This window comes from Falco peregrinus, chromosome 5 (assembly GCF_023634155.1).
Source record: "Falco peregrinus isolate bFalPer1 chromosome 5, bFalPer1.pri, whole genome shotgun sequence".
Classification (NCBI taxonomy): domain Eukaryota; kingdom Metazoa; phylum Chordata; class Aves; order Falconiformes; family Falconidae; genus Falco; species Falco peregrinus.
The window spans coordinates 43,633,917-43,652,157 of NC_073725.1; the positions used below are offsets into that span (position 1 = coordinate 43,633,917).

The window sequence follows — 18,241 nt, forward strand, 5'->3', positions numbered from 1 at the left end:
AAATGACAGTGAATATGCTTTTTGCCTTATGCTCTGAATGTGGGTTTTGAGCTACCAAGGGCAGCCAGGAAACATGCTTCAGAAGGGACAGGGTCCTGCAGACATGTAGCTTTCATCGTGTGGCCTGTGACCCCCATTTGTAGGTGTCTAATGCTGCCTGTGCCTCACAGAAAATGCCGAGTTGTCTTAGTGCCACAGGCTCGGCTGTGGCTGGGGGGCATTGCCTCCATGGATCCAGCCTCAAGTATTGCGTGTAACGGGCAGAAAGTGCCTATCTGCAATTGTATCTGAGAAGTTTGCTGTGTCTGTCAGCTTTCTGATGCCCTTATCCCCCTAACAGCATGGCGAGTGCCTCTGAGCTGAAGCAGCGAGGGCACCTTTGAATAAATTTTGATAAAGACTGTGGAGGAGTAGGTTACTTCATCTGCTGAGCTGTCCCCCTGCATCTGGCAGCTGATTGCCTGATAAAACTGGGAGCACAGTGGCAATTTGTTGAAGTCAAGTGTTGCAAGGCTTTTAGGAAATGCAAGGAAACAGGTTTCAAAATCCACCAATTAAAAGAAGTCTGATTTCTTGGGCTCTGAAGAGAGTTATGGCCCGAGATTTTGCACCTCCGTTAAATTCTGATTTCTCTACCTGACAAAGCACATTCAGCTCATATTAATTTCAATGTGGCTGAAAGTCATCAAATAGCTTAGGAAGTAAGTTTAGTAGAATTTTGGGGAATTTGATAGAAAAATGGAACCACACAGAGCCTAAAGCATATTACAATCTGTTTCTATCCTGTAACTCCGGTCTCTCAAGAACAACGCCTGGCAGATTCTTCTATATCCATGACTCCTATACCTGTTACTGCTATGATGCAGGAAAATCTTACTTCTTATTTAAACCTCCGATAGGTAATTTTCTATTTTGCTGTCTCTTTTGTACTTAGACAACATATGTGATGCTTAGTAAGGACCATGGAAGTGGTGCCTTCCTTTGTTCAGAAGCCAAACAGAAGCAATGGAAACATTTATTTACAAGTCTATTATTTCCCTCACTATTTTTCTTTTACTTTGCCACTTCTCTTGAGAGTTCATTTGGAACCTAACAGTTCTGTCTTTTGAACAAGATCTTCTGCACATGAAAAGCACTGAGCACCCCTCTACTCCTTTTAGACCCAAAGATAGTATGAAAAGCATATCTGATTTTTAGTGCAAAGTATGCAAAATTACCCCCTCTTGATGGTGTTAACTGAAATAAATGAATAAAAAAATACTTTGATTGGCATTTGGATTGGGCAGACTGGCAACTACTGAAGAATTTATGGTTTTGCCTTGGTGATAAATTTACTAGCATTAAAAAGTTGTGAATGAGCATGAATAAAGTGCAAAAGGAATATGTAAAACAGACCATCCAACTGCTCACCCTTTGCAGGGGCTATAGTGGGTATCCGCAGTCTTCACACATCATTTGCATTTATCACTTATACAATGGGACAGCTTTGTTTTTGCACTGGGATGGATATTTATGGATTTTCATGCCTCTCATAATGTTGATTTGCCTTTTACTATGGCTTCCAAGCTTTTCCTACATAAAATCAGTAGCAAAAGCTAAGGCTATATCAGTGTTTCTCTACCTCTTCTACTTTTATTTTGTTAGATGATTAACTGATTTTTTTTGTCTCAGATTTATTTTATTTTGAAAAGTGACATTTATGGGTAGGCAAGTATCAAAGTTACAGAAGTTAGAGGGAAAACTTTTCCCAGACGTAAAATAAGCAGGAAAGTACAACATTTAGGAGGGAACATGTAGAGGAATCTACAAAACTTAGTCTAAATTCTTGAATTTTATAGAAGTGTAACTGCTATCCTTTTAAATGCTCACATTGTTGTTGTTGTTGTAGGAACTTTATCAGAGATATAAATGGATATTCTATGTTGTTCAAAACATTTTAAAAAATTACTATTCTTAGGCTTTCAATTATGATTACTAAATCAAAGCTCCACTCACTTATTATCTTTTTTGGGTTTGGGTTTTTTTTGTCGAACAGGTGTGTTTTATGAAGTTGTTCCAAGCTTCTCTGGAGTGGAGGAAGATGTGCGAGTGGATTCACATGTAAGCAGCCACAGGTGGAGAAGGCACTCAGAGTCTCTCAAATCAGTTGACACCAACAGAGCCAGTATGGGGCAGGATTCTTCTGAGCCAGGGGGTTTCACGGATCTGTTGCTTGAAGAAGGACATGACAACACCACCCAGATTGAGGTAGAAATTAATTCCATCTATTTTTGTTTAATTAAGTTTGTTATTTTTGGTTCAGGGTAAGTAAAAGTGTTTTGGTGTACTCAGAAATTGATAGGGGAAGAGAACCTCATGGTCTGTGGTTTTGTGACCCTGTCAGCACATGGAAGCCAGCTTTTTCTTCTGTCCTGAGGCTGGATCCTGTCCTTTCTGACTTTTGATGTCTCTTGAAAGTGTCTGTCTCTCTGCTGGAAAACAGTTATGGGAAGTCCCATGTTGTAGCGGTTCTCGCTGGAGAACTGGAAAATAAAGTAGTATTAAAATAAACTTGATTTATTTCTTAGAAGTTGGGGTAAACACCTTAGCTTGTGAGATTTTGCCCGGTCTTCATGGCGAGTGATATCCAGACATGAAGCGGGAAAGGTCCTAGAGAAATGAGAAACTGGAAAAAAACATCAGGTTTATCACTGAAACAATTTACCTATGTTATTTGATTGTTGATCTTCCAGAGAAGAATAATATGGATCAAATCCATCTGCATGAAGTCTTGGGACATTTTCCCTCTGTTTTACAGTTTAATTCAGTCTCTGATTCTTGTTTAAAAAGCTTTAACTGCCAGGTTGCCCTCATATGGACATAATATAAATCTAAGTGAGTACCAGTTATGTCTTTAAAGCTGCTTTCAGTTTCAAGTCGTGTAGGGAGAGCAGAAGTTAAACATAATGTTATGTTTTGATTGATTAGTGCAAAATGTCTCCCCCTATGATGATTTCTGGAATTATGCTATTTTATTTTAGTTACATAAGCATACTGGCTGAAATGATTATGTCTTTATATGCAGATAGGTGTTAGTACAATAATTATTGTATCTTTACTGATTATTTTTTTTAAGTATTAGGTTTGGGATTTTCTTATTAATATAATCCACATCCTCTTTTTCAATAAAATATAGCTCGGAATAAGCTACACTTGAGACTTTCTGTCTTTATATTCTGTTTCCAAAGCAACAGTGCTATGTACTTTTCAGTTCTGAGGAGCTCGCTCTGACAGACAAAACAGCTTTCAGATTTTGGGTTGTTATATTACACAATAACAAAAACAAAGCAATATAAACCCCATCTTTAGAGACAATGGTGTCTCTACAGCATGAGTCAAAAACCAGTAATGTTTTCTGAGGTGTGTTTTGTCTTTGTTTTTTAAGCTTCTCAGTTTGCACAGTACTAATTATGTTTCCTCTTGCATAAACATGGAAGTCACTAGTTGGTAAATTATATTTTTGAATTGCATGTTGATTTTATGGTTTGGTTTTTGCCCCCTGTAATCCCCATCTGTTCATACTTATAGCAATTCACTCGGGCACAACGTAGGTCAATCCTGCTTCTAATTATTTCAGCAGGTAAAGTAGAAGATGGCTCAGGTACAGGAAACTTCATGTAGCTGATCTTTCCATTGCTTACCTGTAGATCCCAAAGCAGTGTCTCTGTTCAGTTGAGTTCCAAACTCTTATGAAGCAAAACGGGTCAGAGCTCCCGGTCTAACACTCATGTAACACAATATTCAGAAAAAAAAAAAAAATGCTTGCAATGGACATATATAGTATTTTTCCAGGGCCATCTTTCCTGACAGATTAATGGCCTTTACAGTGTCCTAACCTCAAAAGTACATCACCCTTTCTGAGTTTTTTAAATTCAGGTTTTGTGTTCTGTCACAGCCTGCTCTTTTCCTAAGGTCTTTCCCAGCACAATAAGATAACTGAGCTGTGGTTTTACACATTATCGGATTCCGTGGTAAATCCCTTCTACAACATGCAGGCATTTTACAAAAAAATACCTTGATGCCTGGCTTTATAGAGGAGGTAAAGTGTACAACAGTGGAAGAATCCATATGTCGCAAAGTCTTCCGCAGCCTGGGAGCTTATCAGTAGTGCTGGAGAGCATATTGATTTTTTTTAAACCCTTCTTTGTGTGTTGCAGTTCTTGTTGAAGAAAATCTAGAGAATGAGTACTACCTGCCACTCATATTTAATGACATTACAGAATTACAACATTCCTCCATCACAGATACTGTTTCTCTCTAAAATATTTCATAGGCTTGTCATGCAAATATGGAAGACTTCTTTTATAGGAAGGCTGACAATGATGAACATATCTTTAATAATGATGAGTTTACTTTCTATCCAGCTTTAAAAGAAAAACAAAAACGAACAAACCCCACTCCCCACCCTCCCAAAAAAACCCTCCAACCAAGGACAAAAGGGAAGGCAGCATGCAGAAATTTCTGCACATTGTTTAAAAATAAATCTAAATATTGTCTGTGTTATCAAATCTATACAGTCATAATGTGGAAAACAATAAAATCAACCTGTTCGGAGCATAGCTTAGTTCTGCTGGCTTTCCTTGATATTTTAAGGTGATGAGATTTTTTCTTTCATGTTTTTCCATTGGAGTTTTTAGGAATTGTTCTGTATCTTCACAGATGCACTGTGCTGGGTCTCCCATCAGCCCTACAGAGGCTGTTTAACATCAGCTTGAGTGGCACATGAAATTCAGGCCTTCAGGAACAGCTTTAGAAAGTGCATTGTAAATCTATTTATCGTACCTTTTCAATAGCCAGGATGGACCTGCTCCTATGTGTAGGAAAGGTGATAATGGTCAGATTCTCTTTAGAGATGCTCTATCTTGTCCAAGAGCCAGAGCAGTGCAGCCACTAGGGACCCCAGGACGTTTGCTGTCTCTTTTCACATCTGTGCACTGTGATTCAGGGCAGAACTTGTGCAAAGTGAATTATATATTCAGGTGGGGTTTTTTTTAATAAAGATGTTCTCTGGAAGTGGAACCGCATTGCAGAGACTAGTGAAAGAAGTGGCTGTAGCAATTTGATGTGCAGAACCTTCAGAAACAGGCAGGGCCTTTGGAAGGAGAGGACAAGACCTCCAGCAACACAATGGGACTTGGAGGATAGGAATTTTGTGGTCCACAAGTGCAGTGTTGTGGTAGCACAAATGTGCAAACCTGGAGATGCCAAGAGAAAGGCAAAGAACAGGAAGAACGGTTTTCTGCTGCAAGCCAGATTTTCTAGGCACGTAGCATTTGTGGAGTTTCTGGAGAGCTGATAGCAAGCTGGAGGTTATAGGGTAAAATCAATGTATAATAAATGCTTATCATAAACAGCAAAATAGTATGCCAATCTTGAAAATATTCCTCTTTCCCCATAGTTTCATAGAATTATTACAATGTGCCAATTAGGGACTAGAATATTGTAAATTCAAAAAGAGTTCCAAGGATGGAGGTTGGTCCCATTTGCTTTATTTGCTACTGGTGCTTTAGAGCCCAAATAAAGAAGAGGGACAATATCTAAGTCTCTGCGGCCATGCTCCATAAACGGTTTTTTAAGGTTTCTTTCCACCTGCATAACATAGCCAGAGAGAAAGCAAGCACTAAAGCAGGACAGGTGTAAAAAGGGTGAGAGAGATCTCATTTGTACAGATGGGCACAAATGTTACGCTCCTAGAGAAATCCCCAAAGCAGATAGTCTTGGGATGGGTGGAGAAATAGGTTGTCAGCAGTCCAAATCAACTGCAAAGGTCAACCCCAAAAAGACAGTAGAAGCAGTGCAACCGAGGTGGCTTCTTGGCTTCATGGCAAATGAGAGCATCAGGCAGTCTCCCTTTGAAGACAGGGTATCCATGGCTAAGCCATCTTTCTTCCAAAGGGTCACAAAGCCAAACGTGAAAGTCTTCTACCTGGAATAACTTTGGGACTGTCAGAAGCTGATATGTTTCCCTGTAAGCCGGAGGAGAATTTTTTTTTTTATTTTTTTTATTTTTTTTTTAGTTTGGAAGCATCAGAACTGCATCCTATATGCACTAAATGGTGCTCAGGACTGGCCAGTGCAAACACAGCCTCCATGTTCCTGTGGGTGCTAGGGTAAGAGGGGAAACATATACCACACTGTAGTTACAGGGACCTCAGAGATGGGGATTATTGTGGGGCATATTTGAGAAATCAGGTGGGACGTTAAAAAATTAAGTGTAATTTCTATCAACAGTTCTTTCTAGAGAGTTTGTTTCTTAGATTTCTGGGATTTCACAATCTTTTAATTTCCAGTATCGCTTTCCAGTTTTTGTTTTGGTTTGGTGTTTTCCTCCCATTTTTCTTAGGACTCTTCTCTCTGGTCTTGGGGGTTAGGGTTGGTTTTTTCTTTGTTGAATAATCTACCACTTTTATTTATTGTACTCAGGATGTTAAGTGCCTTTTATTTAGAATAAATAGAGCCTAGGAAATGCAATGTATAGGGTGGAATTTGTTGCTGCAAACACTGTAAGACCTTGAAAAAGCAGTGAGTGAAAATATGTCTTAATGAATATGTCTAGATTTTCATGCCGTCTTTCAAGCAAGGAGAAAAATAGAACAAATATACTACCTTTCTTCACATACTCTTAAAAACGAAAGTATGCTCTATAATGACGCACTGTTATTAAGTAAATGAGTATTAATACTGTACAATAAACTCGGATTCACAGTTGTGGTATGACCAACCATTCTGTTAACCCCTGAAGCCCTGTAGTGATAAAGGTGGGGAGCAGAGGTTCTTGTTGCCTGTTGCTTTTTTGCATTTACTGGAAAAGGAACTAATCCCTGAAATGTGTCTAGTATGGATGTTGGGTCCCCAGTTTTCACCACTAAGATATCCACAAATGCACTCCTGTTTTGCCACAGTGCTTGCTAATGTAGGCATGGCCACGGAGCACTGAAAGAGGCTGTATAATGCGTTAATATATAATTGTGCCTTGTGCAAATGTAGCAGAATAATTTTTCCATAGTTTAAAAGGTGCGTAATTTTTCAAGTGATATCCTGTGGTTATGGCTATATGGACCTCCAAACAGATGTGATTCTCCTTCTGTATTTATAATTTTTGTCTCTTTATCCCAGATTTCCTGTAAAGCTGTTCCAGCTATAGGCTTTATAGAAGATTTCTAGGCAAGTTGCTTGGTCCTTTGCTTCACCGTTCTCAGTCCCTGATCCTTGTGATTGTACTGTTCACTGGGGGTTAAATAACACTGAAAAGTAAAATATGGAGAGATTGAAATGGAGCAGTTTCTAATATATAGCTTGTGTTGGCATTAGCAGAAGATGACAAACTTTGCAAAATAACTTTGGAACTTATGAATTACTTTCAGATTTGTTGCCACTGTATAGAGATGATACATCAAAACAATAGTCTTTCACAAACTTCAAATATCAAGAAGAAATCCAGCAATAAAATAAGATTAAATCATAGCCAGGCTTGAGCTGAGTGCAGCCATGCTAACACTAAGGTTTTATTGCTTTACACCATGAAAAGAGTAAATCTATTTTTTAAAGATATAAAGTCTTAGAAAAATGAGTGAGTGCAACTGTAAGACAGAAGTTCGGTAAGAAATGGCATGCTGAGTGTGCTATGTTGAATCAAACTTGACTGTATCTTAACTTCTTCCACCTCTTCCAACATAGTACTTGTGAACACAGAAAATTGTGGCTATTTCAGTGCAAAACATTTTTTTTCTTCAGTGGTGAAACTGTTCATTTATTCCTGTGGATGTCACTGATATCTCCTGCTGTGTATTGCTTTTAACTAAAATATAATCGCTAACTAAAGACACCCTTCTTTCTTTTTCTTTCCTTTAGTTTTTCTAGATGTTGTCTGAAATGTAAATTTTGGCAATCCCTGTAGCGTAGACCTGAAAAGTGTCTTGCCCCTATCAGAACAACACTGGTGGATTTCCTACTGGCAACAATCTTTTGCTGAATTTTGCATTTTCTCCTGGAGTTTCTGCCTAGAAGAAGTCTTCTCCCTTATCAGTCCCAGTCACTCATTGAAGTGAAGATGTCTGATTCTGACTGACAAAAACAACAGAAGGGATTGAGTTTTACAGCTCTTGGGATTTGAGAGAAATTACTCTCAGCTACTGACAGCAGTGTCAGCATGCCTACTGCTGTGTTCTTACTGCAAGCCTGAGCAAGGAAAAAAATAATGGTTAAGATTAAATTCCACTCAGCTGGACAAATAATAAGGCAGTCCTGCAATTACTGCTCTAACACACTGTATTAAAAGTAGAAAAACTTACCCATGCATAACTGAAGCCTGAAAACTAAACAATATCGTAGTGGTGGTGTGAGCTGTCAGTTTGGCCAAGCCTTCCTCTGTTCTGCACACACACCCCCCCAATACTTTAATGCCGGTTTCATCTGTAGGACTTGAAAATAAGCAGCAGTGTTACTAGTGCTGTATTCTGAAATCATGGTCACTCCAAGTTACTGAGAAGAATGTTCTACATTTGAGAAAAAATCCTTATTATCAAATAGTTTAACGAGTATTTCTGTTCTCTTTCCTCATTCCAAGCTATGGAGAGACACGCTTTACTTCTAAAGTCTGTTTCCTGATGAGCCATCTTTCACAGGCTTTAATTACCTGTGTAGAGTAGCTTGCCAGTTTAGCTTTTGAATTTGTAGTTCGAATATTTTGCTGAAATAGTGTTTGTATCTTCCTTTCCTTTTTGGTGATCCTCAACAACGCAAGAGTGAACTTCACGGACATTGATATACTTATTCAGTGTAATAAAATCGGGGATACTATTGATCTCTGCATCAGGACAGAATTATTTTTTAGTGAATAGTCACATTTTAATGTGGATTGTAAAGTACCAAAGTAATGCATATTCAGTACAAAGGTTTAACCACGATATAGGCTTTTTTTTTATTTTAAATTTGACATGTCAGTGGGGAGGAATGAAGCTTTGCAGAACAAAGGTTTGTCGATGGACTTGGCTGATTCTTTAGAGAGCAAAAGAGCAATAGTTCTGCCCTGAAGTCTGTGTTTTCAAAAAGCCATGTGAAAAAAACCAAACTCAAAACTTAAAAAAAAAAACCAAAACACAAAACCCCCAAAAGGAATAATCAGTTTTATCTTTGATACGTGAATTGTATTGTTGCTTCATTTGAGGGGCAGATCCTAGTATATATTGTTGAGCTCAAATAACATTGAACCCTTCCCTAAAAGAAGGGAAATGGCAAATTTTGTTTTAAGATCATTTTAAGTTCCAAGTGAAGAATTTCACTTTAACTGATCTAATTACATAGCTGCAGCTTACCTGACCTACTTGCAACTTTTGTTATGATACAGATTTTGCATTCATTCTTATTTTTAATTTTAGGGAAGTAGAGTTGTTTCTGTTTGCATTTAATAATTTTTTAAATTATATTTTTATTATTAATTACTAATCATATATATTATATATATATATTAAATATCATGTGATATTTGGTGTACTCAAAGGATTCATTCAAGACAGGGAGGGGAAATTTGGTCTTCTGTAGGCTTGCAAATATTTTTCTCAATCTTAGGTTAACCTTTGGTCATCTAGTATAGCCCTGGTATCTCCAGGGCTAAAACTACTGTGACTAAAAAATTGTGGGTTTACAGTTGAAGGTAGTATTACATCAGGCTTTCTGCCATTTCATACCCATCTTATGTTGCCTTAGACCATTTCACGTTCAGCTGTATCTAAAACAGTTGTCTCGCTGATTTTAAGCCAGTATAACTTAAGCCCAGAAGTCTCTTTTCGGGTGGGTTCTGTTCAGGGCTCTGATGTTTCTGTAATGTCCTAGAGGATCAAACAAATATGCCATATGATTCCTTCTCTACTGAACATCGTTGAACTGTGAAACCTTTGGAGTTCATTGATGCTGAATGTTGCAGATGCCAAAATTTACAAAACCAGACAAGTTCATGGAATAGAAATTTGTCAAGGATTATTAAACAGAACGGAAGGTTCTGAAGAGCAGATCACTGGCACGGCAAAATCAGGGAACTGCCAGTTTGCCCGGGGTCCTTTACTCTTCCTGGGCATCATTCTTAGTTCTGGGGACCAGACTAATAATGTTTGGCATGATTGCATCTGTTCTTGTGCTCTCATTGGTATCCACTCACTAAATTAGGTTAAACACCACTGTACTATTTTCATGGTTAGAAGCTTGAACGTTACAACAGAGATTTAGGGTGTACTGGAGGAACAGTCTTGGGATATGCTGGAGTTGCACTGACACCATCGTGGATGTATCTTTTTGCTTTTCTGTGTAGCAGAATATTTAGATGTCATATTTTTGTTGTAAGAGCACTAAAATTTGCTGTTAAATGATACAGTAATTGAAGACTAAGATGTATAGGATTTTCTTGCATAGGTTTTAAAAAGCCTTTATTATGCTGTTTTCAAAAAAGGTTGTTATTGCTATTTTTAAACTGTTTTATTCACAGTTTTTAAGAGTTTATTTTAGAAAATTACCTTGTTATTTGGAGATGATGGAGATGGAGAATGTAATTTATGTTCAGAAAAATCAAGTCTCCTTTTTTCAAACTGAGTCAAGGGGAAAAAAACGTTCCTTACTTCTTCGTGTGATGTTATGAAAGTGTTTGAACTTTCTCAAAAAGCAAGCTACTTCAGATGACATCCTAAGTATTTAACTGATGATTTTTAGTAAGTCAGGAAGACCCAGAAAGTGAATTAATCTGTAAGCAGCACAGATCACATCCTAGTCCTGTACTTCTATTGAATCACACCAAACAGTGTCACCTGCAACTACAATTAGAATCTTGGACAATCATTCATTTACTCACTTTCTTTCAGCTTGTCCAGCTGAGTTTTCCACCAGCGATGTCACGCTTTCTAGCTGGCCAGCAGACTGATCTATCACTGTCTTGTTTTCTTTCAGGCTTTTGGTTGCAAAATGGTAAACTAGACAAAAGCCTCATATATTCTTCTATATTGAATTTCTTAATTGCTTACTTAAATCAAGGTCATCTTGACACTTGCACTAGGCCTGCTACAGTCTTCAGCTGGACTGAATTCATTGCCAGCTCTGCAGTGAGCCTGTCAATGTTTCCATGATTGCTAATCTAAACTCAAGGGGTGACGGTTTTGCTAATAACTCGGGTATAGCTGAAAAAGAAAAAGGCGAAGGCTAGAGGCGAGATTAATTCTCTATTTCCTTTAAACTTAAGGTGTGGAAGGCAGGGAAGGAAAGAATTTTTTTTAAAAAAAAGTTTCTCCACTCCTAAGTAAGGGAATTCACAGTTCTCCATGGTAATCCTGAGTTCATTTCCACATGCTTGGCTATGTTGGCACACAAGGCATTTAATTTAATATGCTGATAATAATGAATTTCTGTAGCAAGGAAGGAGACAGGGGATTCAGAATTTAATGGAATCTGCCTTTGAATTTTCTTGATAATAATATTTTATGTTTCCATATCCCTCTTCATCTCCAGGTTCCTAAAGCACATTGCAATTATTCCACAAAGCTGAACTCATGACTGAAAAGAGCTATGAGCAGTATCAACAACAGACCCTGTACTTTCTTTCTGAATTATTTGTCATACATTCCTTAGCCCTTTTTTGCAGAAGTTCACTGAAAATAGATTAAGTTTGTGAAAGCTGAATACTAGTGTGGCAGTGAAGGCTGGGAGGTTGGGAAGGTCTCCTTTGCAGTCATTTCCTTTCTGGCTCTCCTCACCATGTTCATCTGGAGACTCGTATTGATTTGGTCATGCAAAAAGCAGAGGACGATGTTAGTTCCAACCCGTGCAGAACAGCCCTAGTTAATTTAACAGCATGCAGCAAGTTGTGTATAGCTGGTTGGAGCAGGGTGTGAGGGTGAATATATTACTGAGTTGTTAGTGCAGAGGAATTTGGGTAGGTAAGTAGAAAGTTGTTACGCTAAGCCACATAATTCCAGTTTGGATAACAGCAGTCCTTAGGGATAGGTTTTCAAAGCCATAGGAATTCTGCTGACATTGATGGATTACTCTGTGCCACTCTGAAAATCTTTCATGTTTTTGTAATATGTGAGAGTCGATTATCCCTTATCCCAAAACTGTAACAACTTGTCATGTAAGCAGATGGGTACATCATTTCAGATTTGGTCAGACACTTCCTTTGACTGTGTGTAAATTTAGTAATTATAACTTGAGAGCTTTAAGCATTTATCAGAGAGACATTGGCCTGTCTTCATTGTGATTACGTGAATTATGCAAACTTTTCAAAGAGAATAATAAATGGGGCCAAAGCTCAAAATTCATATCAAGAGGGGGATCAGAGTTAAGAGTTCCATTTTTAAAATGTGCATTTGTCCTTCCAAAAATTCCAGCTTAATGCTGTCAACTGCTGAAGAAAATGGTGATGAAACACTCTTAATGTCGGAAGTATTTCAGACACAGTACAGAAATTGATAAGTAATGAAAATAATAGGGTTTTTTTTGTTGTCATTCTTCAGTAAAATTGGCATGCATTCATGTATAGCATGTCTAGCTTTCCACAGACCATCATTAATAAAGCAGGACGTTTATTTCTAGAACACAAATGGAGATTTTGGAGAGTTTGCAACAAATTGCAGTGTGAATAACAAGAAGAATAAACCCAAACAAACAAAACCAAAAAAACCACTAAAACCCAGCAAACTTTCACATATTCACCAGACTTTTTAGTGGCACAATATTTAACAGAAGTAGAGAGATGTGACAAGGTTACTAGAGTTTTGCTTCATGCTTTTGTGTCAAGCTGCATGACTTTTCACAAATTACTATTAATTTTTTTTAAATAAATGAAAGCGTGACTCTAAGAATACTCTTTCTGTAGCCTTAGCAACAGAAGTAGGAAAGGGGAGAAATTGCAGATGGAAATTCTGTCTGTCTGATCTCATATAGGTGGAACAGTAAAATGTCATGAGGGATGAAATGCCATGATCTCTTGAAGGTATTCCCTTTTTGCTCCAGTACAGACAGCAAAGTAAGCAGCTTTCTCAGGTTCTTCCTGCCTCAGGCAAAGTGTGAATGCCTCTTTCCTGGTGTGTGAGAAGAAAAGTGCCTTATGGTGCTAAAATAGGCATAATCTGGCTCCAAAGTGCTAGGCTGTTTAGCCGTTCACAGGAGTGGGCCAACAGTGTGGCTGCTATGCATCAGCAGGCTGGTGGGTGCTCCTTTAGGGGGTATAACTGACTGGCTGGCACAGGGGTTTATGGCAAGTTTGGTGGGGGCATTTGGAACACCTCCCTTCAGTAGTTATAAGCAAAGGCACCAAATGTCTCTATGTCTAGAAAACAAACCCCGAATGCTTACAGGTGAACAACTGATGACTATATAGTTGACAGCAACTTATTTCTGAGAATTTCATTTTGTTAAAAAAGTAATTCATGTGCTATACAGCTGGACTACAGTTATAGTAATGTAAGTGACAAAAGGGTTTGTTTGTTTTTTTTGATAAAAATGGAGATAGAACATTTGATGCTATCAGTTAGTCATTAGCAGTGCATGAAATGTTGATTTTTCCTATATTAGTATTATCTTCATGACACATCAGGCATATTACTCCACCTCAGAAATCAAGGTAATTTCTTAAATACATTGCAGAGGTTTTGTTTCTTACATAAAGATTCAATTAAGGGTAGTACGCATCTGTATATTGCACTAATGATGTATGTGAATTTATATAAAATACTAGGCTACTGTGATTGCTATGAAAGGCTGGAGTCTGTATGAGTGATTTGCCTTTTTAGTTAATATTGAAATCAAAGGTGAAATTCAGCCTCTCAATTTGGATACCTAAATATAGGTGCATGTGTGGGGTAGATGAGGTATGTGCAAGTCATTGTATGTGAGGTAGTGTCCTGTCATAGGTGGTGGAAATTTAAGGTGAAATTCAGTTGCCTAATTGTAGGTGTCTGGCATTGTTTTGGGCACTTGGTTATACTGAATGGTCCGTTGCTCCTCCTTTAAAATAGGAGTCTGCTATAGGTCCTGGATCGTATCTGCATTCGTGAATGGTCCTGGGTTCCTCCTGTGCTTAGGCAATTACATCTCCTCCATGGTCAGTATAGGCAGTGCAGTCAAGGTGTGCATTGTTTGCTCTAAAGCGGCCCTGAAAGCTTGCTGAGCTGGCAGACCTTTGTTGACAGCATTTACTAGATCTGTGGTTCTGGTAATGAGTGCTTAGAACCCTGCTCAGCTAACTATTTGATAATCTAAATCTGAAGTGAAAATGATGGGGGTTTTTGTTTTTATTTTTTTTAATTAACAGATACACCAACAAATTATATCAGTGTCAGGCAAAATAAAATGGCCCAATTCTGGTCAGAGTTAAAATGCAGAGGTTTAGGCATAAGTAAAATCTCATGTCTTCATCTTTCACTGTTTTTCAGTGCTTAGGAGGGGTTATACGTGTTTGCCATCACTATTTTTGCTTTAAATTGTGAAAAGACACCTTTCAAGTTGCCTTGTGTTTTATCTTCTACTGTCATGCATTCAGCTGAAAGCAAAAACAGAAAATACAAGTTTATGAAGCTTTTCCACTTTGAATCACTCTACTCTTAAAAAACAACATATATGTGGAAATTATACACAAGGAAAAAAAATAACATCTATCAAAAAGAAAATAACATGTTTAATTTTGAAATATTTGAGAATATTGAATCAACTGGGCGCTGGGTTAGTTTGAAGGCAGTAGTGCTTCTCAGAGACAGCACAGTAAAGATACTTAGCATCTTGACCTTGTCTGAGCAATTGCAAAGTGCTTGGAGTATCCGTTCTGAAAAGAACAGGAGTGCAGATGCTGCAGAAAGCTTGTTTTGAGCCTGATGTTATGCAGAGGGAGTGACTTGGAGGTGCCTGTCTAGTCAATGTGTACATCATCAAGCATATCAATTAAATACGGTGTCTTACAGTTGTGGCACTTATATTAGAGAGCTCTCGAGGGATTTATTTATTTTTCTGAGCATGACCGCTCAAAGCATTTCTGTGACAAGTCCTTAAGAAATGTGGCTGGTTAGAACAGTTTGTTAAAATTGTACATAGCATTGTTTTCACTATTCTTGTATAGAATATCTTGACTGAACTCCTGTTACAGATGCGTGTGGAAAAATACATCTGAACAAAGCAAAATGTGTACATTTTTTCCAAAGCAAAGAGCAAGCTTTCCAAAAAGCATTAGAAATTGGGACTACAGCTCAACCACTATAATCACTACTATCTTTCTAAGACATGAATGGTAATTTTGAAATTTTGGATACTGATTATTGATTTTGGCCAGCCCTGTGTTTTAGTAACTAAAAATTTAAGTGTGCTGTATGTATGTGAGAGCTAAACTAGAAAGCGCTCTGATTAAATAGACTACCACGTTTGGTTGCTATCTGTTTAAACTGAGCATTCTCTAGAGAAGCAATGATGATGCAGTTTGTCCTTCGATGCTCAGGCTCTGTGATGAGCATTGCTGCTGTGTGGCTATATGCTGAACAGCACACAGCTGAACTGTGCAGTGTGGCATTGGCAAAGGCTGGTGCTCAGTGAGGTGAGCATAAGATACCTTTAAAAGCTTCAAATTAGGCTTTATTCCTACAGGTAAAAAGCTACTGCATTAACAAACTCATGTTCCTGACTGTATCGACTTCATATGTTCCTGACTGTATCGACTTCATATCTGTTGTACGTGTTCTTACAACTGATTGCCCTATAGTTTCAGCTGTGAGCCCTGATAGATCCCTGAGACAGTATTTGCTGCTCAGGAGTTGCAGCACACACCAGTGAGTGTGGAGGCAGCTTCCAGCAATGTCCTACATAAAGCTCTGATCAACTGGAAACTATACTTTCTAATATTAACTTAATTCTCCAGATCTGTAACAATTTTCATCCTGACTCAAATTTGCCATTTTCTCTCCTCATGTGAGGCCTTGGGGCTGTGGGGTCTTGGTTGTCTGTTTTCCTCTTGTCTCTTTCTATAGAGAAGGGACAAAGAAAGGAAAATGGCTTCTGAATATATACTGAAGGAAGAAATAGGCTACAGAGAATCTAAAATTACCCTAGTACCTGGATTTAAATAAAGAAATAAATAAATATAAAATTAAACTGAACTTAGGGGGAGTTAAAAATTGCACGTGTGGCTTTAAGTATGTCAAAGTATATACACTCAGAAATACACTGTCAATTATACTCCTCACAGGAAGTGAATTTTTAAAAGATAATGACAAAATTATTTATGGTCTTATCTGCAGTCGTGAACCCCTAAGAACGGGGCTGGTAACAGGTACACGGGGTCATAACCACTGATGCTCTGCAGTTTACACCTGGCAGTGTTTCTTTATGTTTACAGTCATTTTTACAGTTTCAGTTTTATAAAGACTTTAGTCATTTTTACATATCTAAAAATGAGAAAATAAATTCTATACGTTTCATATTTACACCAAAATCAAATTGTTGCTAGATGTTTTCATGGTAATTTTATTGCAATGGTTCCTATTGTTTTCTTTTAGTGGAGAGGATGCTCCAGAGCAGTTAATAAAGGTTTATTTTGAGAATGTCATTTCTCAAACTTCTGCTCCAGCAAATCAGGAACAAAACTGCATAATAAATATTTCCCTACTGTAATTGGGTTTTGAGTGACATGGTGATTTGGCTTTTTTTCCTCTCAAGTAAAGCACTGCAGAGTCTTTTGCTCCTTTGAAGCTTGTCTCTTACGACAAGACAGTCCAAGGGGCTTTGTAAGACCGTTGTAATGACCCCTAAATAGGCTGACAGTTTTATAGCAGTCCCCAAGAGGGGCTTCCTTTCAAAAGTGGCTGCATAGCATGAAAATGCAGTGCCTCCACATTGACTTTTCACAAGGCCAGAAAGACTAAATGGCTTTTTGGATTAATAACAGGTTTATGGCATCCTTCTCTGCCAGACTGTCTGTCAGAGTCTGTGACTCTCCGTTACAGGTGCTGTCAGGCACTCAGAAAAGTGCGGTTCAAAAACCTGGGAGTTTAAGATGTTGTAGAGCCGCGTAAAGCTGTGTGTGTACATAGGAGCAAGAGCTGTGTGTTAAATGCTTTTATTTCATCCCAGTTGATGACATCATTTACTATTTACAGTAACAAACTCCAGGTGCAAATCTGTGAGATTCTGGGCAAAGTGACTTCCACACTGGTCCTAGTGAAAACCTGAGTCTGAGGACTCTTGCACACAGACACGCTTTCAGGACTCTGCAGAGCACTCGTGTCCCCTTTTCTTGCAGAAAACGACATGAGATAAAGTTCTTAATCTCAATATGAGATTAAGATAATTTCTTAATTATCTTAATATATTTAATATTCTTATTAAAATAATCTTTAAAATATAGATATAGAAAAATATAATATTATAAATATATTTTAAAATATAAAAATAATAATTAAAAATTCTTAATCTTAAAAAAATAATTGTCACACAGACAAAGGTTTTTCTCTTTTGTTAGACTGGGTTCCCCTCATTCATATAGACATGATATTAGCTGTGCAATAAGGATTTTTCTAAGGCTTGTGTAATTAACAGTGATGTTTGCAGGTTCTGGTGACTGTTGATGTAGAATATGTATGCTATGTCTATGTATATATATATATACACGTATTTCCTAACTTCTTCCCACATTAGATATTTAAAAAAAAAAAAGGGAAAAAAACAACCTACCAACCCCATCCCACCCCCCAAAAGAAACAGATTGTAGCTTTGCCTTTGTGAAAGCAGTGAGGCAGTTTTGTAAACTGTATGGATCTCTTTTAAGGAAACATACAGAACAAAAGCTTTTGTTAAGAAATTGAATAGCAGAGAGGAGGTTATCCTTAATGCAAAGCACTTTATGAAATGAAATAGGTACTTCTAACAATCGAGCTTCCAAAGCAGCAACCGCTATATGTATCCTCTTCAAGACTTTCATGTGGTATGTAGGTAGTTAGTGTGTAGCTTATCTACTGAAATTAGAGCTGTCACGTTTTGAGAGGCCAGTTCAAATTAAGCATTCCTTGGGGTTCTTCAGTTATCAGATCCTATAAAACTGTAAAATTGCATCATAATATTGGTATAATTACAATTGCAGTAGTCTCTGTTAGAATGCAGTTATATGGCTTTTTTCCCTTTTTTTTGTGTGTGGGTCTTTCCCCATTCTCTCTGACCTTAATCTTCTCATTAGGACCCCGTTCCAGGA

The 18,241-nt window shown here is 37.8% G+C and overlaps 1 protein-coding gene across 1 annotated transcript in view; it reads left to right on the forward strand.

Moving 5' to 3' along the window:
- PLXDC2 (plexin domain containing 2) overlaps window positions 1-18,241 on the forward strand; it is a 271,467-nt gene that overhangs the window by 122,088 nt on the left and 131,138 nt on the right. Inside the window, exon 2 of the mRNA XM_055805874.1 lies at window positions 2,036-2,247. Coding sequence (XP_055661849.1) covers window positions 2,036-2,247 — 212 coding nt within the window. The remainder of the gene's footprint in view (window positions 1-2,035; window positions 2,248-18,241) is intronic.